An 8,683-nucleotide genomic window follows, 5' to 3' on the forward strand; every position below is an offset into this window, starting at 1 on the left:
TGAATGATTGTGATCCCATACTGGGAAAATTAAATAGAGTCTATTTAAATTTGGAGTGGTTTTGAGAAAAGTATAATCTAAAGAGTTTATTAGGAATTTAGGGTGCTTTCGATGAATATATAATCAAGCAAAATAATGATAACAGACAGAAAGAGCAGAAATGGGATTTTAACTTACTATTTTATTATCCTACCCATGAATGTCTTAGGAGGAAATAATGATGTATTATTAGTACAAAAATAGAGCCTATTTGTTGTTCAATACAAAAGATATAAAAGAATTCCTGAGAGGATGTAAAAACCCTTTTGAACCTGAACGAGTGTCTAGCTTTAAGAGATTTTAGTATAAAATATATTATGTATTTTTATTCTTAATTCTGTATAAAATTTCACTGTTAATACATTCAATTCTAAGGTATTTATGGGTAACAAATTATTGAACTAAGTCAACTGGTGTCTATGACCTTCAAGTAATTACATATTTTAAAATAAAACCACTTCAAAAAATTCCTTAATTCTCGAAATTATTTACAATATAACTAATATTTTTAGGTGTCTTTTAAAGAAGAGAAACATTGCATCTTCATGTTTCTTGAGTAGGAGCATCTGAAATAGAGGAATATGACATTGTCATCCAGTACCAGTTTTCATGAATCTTAATTATTTTCTTTTTTAATTATTCTCCATTTTAGTGTTAAGCCTGAGTGGATATAATGGAGGAAAATAAGACGCTGGTGACTGAGTTTGTTCTCACAGGACTTACAGATCGCCCAGAGCTGCAGGCCCCCCTGTTCCTGGTGTTCTTGGTCATCTACCTCACCACCATGGTGGGCAACCTGGGACTGATTTTTCTCATCTGGAAGGACCCCCACCTTCACACCCCCATGTACTTATTCCTCGGCAGTTTAGCCTTCGCAGATGCCTGTTCTTCATCCTCTGTGACCCCCAGGATGCTTGTCAACATTTTAAACAAGAGTCAAATGATATCCCTTTTGGAGTGCATGGCTCAATACTATTTTTTTGGTTCCAGTGCCACCACAGAATGTTTCCTCCTGGTAGTGATGGCCTATGACCGCTTTGTAGCCATATGCAACCCCCTGCTTTATCCAGTAGTGATGTCCAATAGACACTGCACTGGATTGATAAGTGTGTCATATGTAATTGGTTTTCTGCATCCTGTTGTTCATGTAGGATTATTATTTAGATTAACCTTCTGCAGGTCCAATATAATACAGCATTTCTACTGTGAAATTTTGCCACTATATACAATTTCTTGCACTGACCCATCTATTAACGCATTGGTGATTTTTATTTTTGCTGCTTTTATACAAGCTTTTACTTTTATGACTATCATGGTCTCTTATACCCGTTTCCTCTTTGCCATCCTGAAAAAGAAGTCTGAAAAGGGCAGGAGCAAAGCCTTCTCCACATGCGGTGCCCACCTGCTCTCTGTCTCCCTGTTCTATGGCACTCTCTTCTTCATGTACGTGCGCCCTGGGTCTGGCCCAGATCAGTATCAGGATAAAATGTATTCACTGTTCTACACAATCATAATTCCCCTGCTAAACCCCTTTATTTACAGCCTAAGAAACAAGGAAGTTTTAGATGCCCTGAGAAAAGTGATAAAAAAATAAATATTTTCAGGAAATGTTCATTATTCTTTCCATTTTACTCTTTGTTTAAATAAGTGATACTATCTGGTCCTATGGAGACCCTCTTATATTTATGCCTATACATGGGAAGCCTTGCTGACAACGTAGCTGAGATCCCTAGGACAGGAACAGGCTAAGTACTAGGGATGGCAACAGTTTTATAGTAGCAGGAAAGACTTTCATGTAACATCTAGTTTTACTCAGCCAATCTTTGACAGACTGCAACATAGTCACAAAATTAGTTGACAGAAGTCTTCTTAGAAGTGAGTAGACCCTTAAAAAAAGAGTAAAGAGTCTTTTGAGTTGACTAAAGTTTATACTAAGGAGCCAATGTAATGGGGACAGAAAGTATTCATTTTCTTTTTTGTTACCTCTTTGAATGAAGAGATGGCTACATAGCTGGTATATGTCTGTCTTGGAGGTATTTATGGATTTGCTATAGAAGCAGTACAAAGAGAAAGAAGGGATTCACCTTCTGACTTGAAAAATAGAAATTTGTCTTGAAAGAATATTTACCAAATTCCTTTATCTAACTCTTTAATGTGTTTAGAATTATGCTTGGAAGAATTAGATCACAGAGATCTTCTACTACAAGTAAAGGTAGCCATGCCTGCTAGGCAGAATCTTGGTTCTTTATGGAACAAGAAGGATATAAAGTAAGAAAAGTAACAATAAGTCTGTATTTTTTCACCCAAGTGATGACGGGAGGAAGAAAAAGGAGACAGAAAGGAAAGGGAAACAGATGACTGCATCCCAATTTTGCTTTGCCAGGCTGCAATCTGGATTTGTGGAGGTGGTAGATAGTTCTGATGGAAGATGAGGAAGTAAGTAAAGATAGCCATGCCTGCTAGGCAGAATCTTGCTTCTTTATGGAACAAAGATATAAAGTAAGAAAAGTAACAATAAGTCTGTATTTTTTTCACCCAAGTGATGACGAGAGGAAGAAAAAGGAGACAGAAAGGAAAGGGAAACAGATGACTGCATCCCAATTTTGCTTTGCCAGGCTGCAATCTGGATTTGTGGAGGTGGTAGATAGTTCTGATGGAAGATGAGGAAGGCGAGCCCTCTACTCAGAGTCATTTGAAGAGTGGATACTACTTCGTGGTCTTCTCTGCACAACTCTGAGGCACAGCCTGCCACACAGGGGGATTGTGGTCTTGAAGTTTGGTTCTGTTTGCTCACTGAACTGAAGTATTTATTTCTCATGCAGCACCCCACTGCTCTTAAAATGACTTTTCTTTAAATGAAAAGGCCTACTCTTCTTTTTCACTATTTATAAAACAACAAGTAGCACTGTATAGAATTCCCTCTATGCTCTTGAGCAATATCTTTGAAGATGATTTTCAAGTTACTGTTATGCTAAGTAGCAGGACAACCTTTAGGATGGGAGGCATGAACAAAAACCATGAAAGTCCACAGAGAATGAAATTTGCTCTTTTTTGAGAGTTACTCATGCAAATTTCCATATCTTAAATGTTTGTCAGAGGCACCTACTCTTCTGTTTCACTATTTAGAAAACAAAAAGTAGCACTATATAAAATTCCCTCCATGCTCTTAAGCAATATCTTTGAAGATGATTTTCAAGTTACTGTTGTGCTAAGTAGCAGGACAACCTTTAGTATGGGAGGCATGAACAAACCATGAATGTCCACAGAGAATGAAATTTGCTCTTTTCTGAGAGTTACTCATGCAAATTTCCATATCTTAAATGTTTGTCAGAGGCAATCTTTGCAATTTAGGAGAACAGTTGTGGGAAATACAAGCATTTCCTCCCACCACCACCCCCCAACAGATTCTGCGATTTAACATTTTCTAAGTAGTCCAATTCCTGCAGGTAGTCTAAGCATCTCAGATAAAGGCAGTGCTAGATTGTGTTTTCTTCTGATGTTTAAAGGACTTGCAAGGGCTATGGCCTTCTTTACAGTAAGCAGCTCTGTCCAATTAGTCCTTTAGGGGTTCCCCCCACAAGAACAGAGGTGTCTGCCAGCTTCATGCACTGAAGAGGTTTGTAACCGAGAGATATATCAGACATATTTCATACGATTAGTGCCATTCTCAGAAACTCAAAGGCTGCAATGGTGGTGGCCTCCATATATCCTTATTTAACCATCCTAGTATCTTCAAAAACCATTTAGGTCATGGCTGATAATGGTATAAACCACAAACTTAGCCATGTTGTAGTACCTACTGTTGTTTTTCCAGATATGTTACTCTTACTAGAACCCTTTAATACAATACCTGGTATGAGATATATGGCTATTAATGTGGAAATGTATTCTTTTCAATACTGATTATGAATGAGAATCAGAAGAAACATTTTATATTTATTGGGAATGGGTAAAGGTATGAACTGATGGTTTTGCCCCAGGCTATGCATACTCTGCTCTGTGTCTGAAGGAATCTTTATTTTTTAGACATTTTGTAGAATAGCAGGCTGGTTTAGTATACTGATATCACGTTAATTGGACCTGCTAAATAATCTGATTACTTTTGTAAAGTTCACGTGCTCTATAGGATGACAGATAAATCTTATAAAAATTGTATATTAAAAGTGTATAATTATGTAACATGTGGCAAAATAATACACTTTAAAAGAAATTCTTGGTATCTAGAAAAAGAACAGCCACAGCTGGATCTGATGAAGAGAACAGAGTATCACTTGGAGACCCTAGCTTTTTGTTGAGATAAGGACTAGATGGGAATTGGATTTGACTCTCTTGAGAGGAGACTGAGAGTGTTCTCTATGTGGAAAGGAGGGTAAAACAAGTAAATGATAATCAGAACAAGTATAGTGGAAGAAACTGATTAGCAAATCCATTTTCTTTTCTTTTTTTATTATTACATTTATTAAAGTTATTGGGGAGACATTGGTTAATAAAATCAAATAAGCTTAAGTATACAGTTCAACAATATGTCATATGTATATATTGCATTGTGTGTTCACTACCCAAAGTCAGATTTCCTTCCATCACCAAATATTTGACCCCTTTTACGGCTACCTACCTCTCCCCTCCACCATTCCCTATTTTCTTTTCATCCTATACACACAGCCTACCTTTTCTGTAGACTATAGTCAAATGACGAGTTAAGATTTAAAGTAATATGTGTCACTTACATATCTAGCTCATAAGCACCTCACATAAGAAACCCCCTGTGACCTTTCCACTTCTAGCTTGATCCAAATTAAAACACAATATCTGAAGAAAGTCATGTGCAGAAAATGCATGAGTGACAATTTGGAAAGAGTCTGGGACTCTGGATCATCAATTGGAATGAAATAGTCTTTCAGTTAGGAACATGTGCTTTATATTTATTGTAAAAGAGAACTAAATTTTTATTACATCAATACACTAAAATATTGGGGATTATCTCTAAATTCAGTGTTCTTGTAAACAATATACACATGTGATGCAAAAAAACCTCTTCAACTGTATACAGTTAATTATTGGGTCTATTTCTCAGTATAGGCACATGGATACTTAGGCTTAAGAATTTTAATCATTCTATGTGCAATGAGAAGTTATTTATAAATGTTAAGTGGAGAAAGTGTGTGTGTTTAGGATAGTAGTATAAAAATCAGTCTGGTGTCTATGTGAAAAAAATGAATTAGGAGACTGTGTTAGCAGATGCAGATTGTGTAGTTAGAAGGTTATTTAATAAGCCTAGGCAAGAGAATCTACCTTGGATTTTAGGACTAATAGTACAGATAGAAAGAATGACATCTAAGACATCTTTAGTAGATAAAATCTAGAGGCAATGGTCAAAACAATGGAACTTCAAGAGGAGTTAGTGTCATGGATGTGTTCCTGGTTTACGGCTTGTGTAAATACATGTTTGGTGACCCTATTCCCCGAGACAGAGAACACTGGAAGGATAATAGGTTTGGGAGTGGAATAGAAGAATATTTTCATTTCAGATTTGGACATGTTAATTCTAAGGTATCTTTGGGATTTCCAAGTGGACAAGTAAAGTAGGTAGTTGGGCAACGGCACCATTAAAAGAAATAAGAGAAAAAAAAAAATCATATTCGAAACTCAGTCCAGTGACGTTTTATAAACATGCCCCTTCAGTGAAACCTAAAGATACAATGTGTCATTTTAATTGTTATAACTAACTGTATGTGGATGATTTAATGATTAGCTCACAATGCCCAGTAGAACAACTTTGACTTCATCCTACTGGGAATCCTGCAGAAGCATTAAGGGAATTTCAAAATTTTTTAAAGAATGGGTTTGCAAATAGAAGGAAGAAATGCTATCTCCCTCCAATTTGGAGTTTCCTAAGAAAATCAATGCACAAATAATATTGCTCTATTTCTGTACCTATTATGCTGCTTTGAGAAACCAGAACATTTCCAGTTTTCCATGTTTTACAGGAATTGGGTGAGAGTGCAGAAATTTCCATAATATTTATTATTATTGCATTGTAATTTGTCTGTATGATAACAAAACATCTAAGTAAGAAATTAAAATCCTAGACATGCTTTTTTCCTTTTTAAAATCAGCAACCAAAATCTGGACAGGCAGACTTAATATCCATTAGTATTTTTTCTGTGTAGATAACACATTTGTTGGGAAGTTTTTGAACAGTAAAGTTTGATTAATAGAGAATAAAAATGGAAATATTAAAGATTAGTAATAAGAAAAATTCAGAGTTTATAATGTGAAATTTTCTTAATTAAGACATAAACTATGTAGCTCAAATATAACTTATTTGTAATTTTTCAGAATGGGAAATTTGGGCTTAAGGTTTGTGGTTGAGCCCACTAAAAATAATTTCATGAAATCATGGGAACACGGGCTAACATCATGAAAACCAATTTCAAAAGACACCATGTGTTATCTATCACATAACTCTTGAGAAAAAAATCACAAGCTTACTCTTAGCTAAAGTACACATTGTAGGAACTAAACTAGGAATCACAATAATTTGGTTATTTGAGGTTATAAAGAAATTCGGGTCAGATATGTAGGGCAAAAATCTCCTAAGGTTCTTAATTTTCAATTAATATTTTTGCTTGTGTTACACATATTAAGCTCCCTGTAGGTATTTAAAAGTAAAAATTCTAAAACAGTAATTTTTTTAGTGAAGATGGAATAATATCTCATGATCCTCTCTTAATTGATCATTGATTCTTAGAAAAGAGCCTTTATTCATATTTTTAAGTTAGACAAACTCAGTTTTTCTAATATATTCGCATAGTAAAAAAAATTTATCTTCATATGTATCAAGAGATATGACTATAAAATTATGAAAACATTTTTATACATGTAAATACCATAATAATCTGTATTCCTAAATTTATTTATTTGTCTTTTTAAGGTAATCTAAAAGGATCTATATTGACCAGAAAACTCTTTTTTGAAAGTTCTTTCAGAGACTATTAATAAATCATGAAAAAAAAATCAATGTCACTTCATGCAAAGACCAAATGTTACATTCATAACAGTGGCAAAATAATAAGTATACAAGAATAAATTTAATAAGAAAATTACTGAAATTACCAAAAAAAACACCTCTAAAAAAAAAACCTCTTTTAATCCCTACCTTATACAATTACAAATAACTTTGGAATGTTTTTAAAAATCACATTTACTTTCAATGATCAAAGATTGGCTCTCATTGATAATATTCAAAACAAAATACTAATTTCCTTGATGGCTATTTCTGCCTTTAACTGATAGTTATGCACAAAATTTTACAGACAATTATATCCTAATTTTACAGTAGAATTTTCAGGGACAAAACATCTCAAAAAGGCAACAAGAGGATTTCATTGTTCTTGTTTCTTTTCTCCATTAGTAACATGTTAGATATCATTCTTTTACACATCTCTTAGTATATGTATATAAATGTATACATAAGCAATTACATAATTTTATGTGAAAGAGATCATAATATCTATGTTGTCTTTCTCATGGAACTCTTATTTTGAGTACCTCTCTTCCCCTCTCCTCCACTTTTGTCATTCCTCCCTCTGCTCCTAGACCAGAAAAACCAGTGCTACATGAATAAATGTAGTGTCTATTATCCACATTTTTCTCCATGTAAAAGAGATTTTAAAATGCATTGCTTATTTTACAATAACGAAATTGTATTATTTATATTTTTCTGTATCTTACTCTTCTCAGATAACTATACATTGTGGAAATTCCCAATTCAAGTGGAATAACTATTTTTTCATTACTAAATTATATTCCAAAATATTAATGTACTATGATTTATTTAACTGTATCACAGTTGCTGCATCTGGTCTTTGCCACCTTGAAAAATATTGCATTGAATATTCTTTGTATATTTATCTTTGTGTAGTGGTGCTTTATTTATAGGATATATATTAAAGAGAATATAAAAAAGACAGTAGAACAAAAGGTATATATGTATATTTTTTAAAATTAAATGGGAGTCTAGAAAATTGCTTTTCAAAAAGGCTGTTGCAATTCATATTTCCACAAGGATCATTTAAGAGTAGAACTTTTTTCACCTCAGTCAGCAGTGAATATTTTTATTCATTTTAATTTTTGCTAATCTGATACATGAGAAAATAGGTACCTGTGTGTATATGTGTGTATGTGTCTGCACATGCATGTGTGTGTCTATGACACAGATTTGAGCATCTTTCAATTTTACTTATTGGTCATTTTGATCTTTTCATCTGTAAACTTGCTTCTTCGTATCCTTTACTCATTCTTCTTTTAACTTGTTTGCCTTTTCCTTATCTATTTTTAAATTATTTTTATATTATAGACACAAATCCGTATGTTGCACATACATGGTAACATATTTTCCAACCGATTGTATGCTCTTTAACTGTTAGATTCTCTTTTGCTATGCATTAAAATTTTAGAGTAGTTATGTTTTTATATTGGCTTTCTTCTCTTGAATAAGGATTTCTCTAATCTCTATGTTATTTAATTGTCTCCTAAATTTATTAGAAAATATCTATGCTGTGAGGTAGGAGCCAAACCTTATTTACTTCCAGACTGACTGCCAACAGTGACAGCACAATTGACATTAAATCAATTGCCCTTT

General features: G+C 33.7%; 1 protein-coding gene across 1 annotated transcript; it reads left to right on the top strand.

Moving 5' to 3' along the window:
• Positions 1 to 709: 709 nt before the first annotated feature.
• On the top strand, positions 710 to 1,633 carry LOC102893366 (olfactory receptor 5AC1). The gene has a single exon (XM_006903948.1). It carries the CDS (start codon positions 713 to 715, stop codon positions 1,631 to 1,633), a length of 921 nt encoding a protein of 306 aa, XP_006904010.1. The 5' UTR covers positions 710 to 712.
• Positions 1,634 to 8,683: the final 7,050 nt, after the last annotated feature.

Source organism: Pteropus alecto, unplaced genomic scaffold, assembly GCF_000325575.1.
Source record: "Pteropus alecto unplaced genomic scaffold, ASM32557v1 scaffold610, whole genome shotgun sequence".
Lineage (NCBI taxonomy): Eukaryota > Metazoa > Chordata > Mammalia > Chiroptera > Pteropodidae > Pteropus > Pteropus alecto.

Excerpts from the sequence above, each read along its gene's own strand:
- LOC102893366 (XM_006903948.1), top strand. The coding sequence starts at position 713 with ATGGAGGAAAATAAGACGCTGGTGACTGAGTTTGTTCTCACAGGACTT.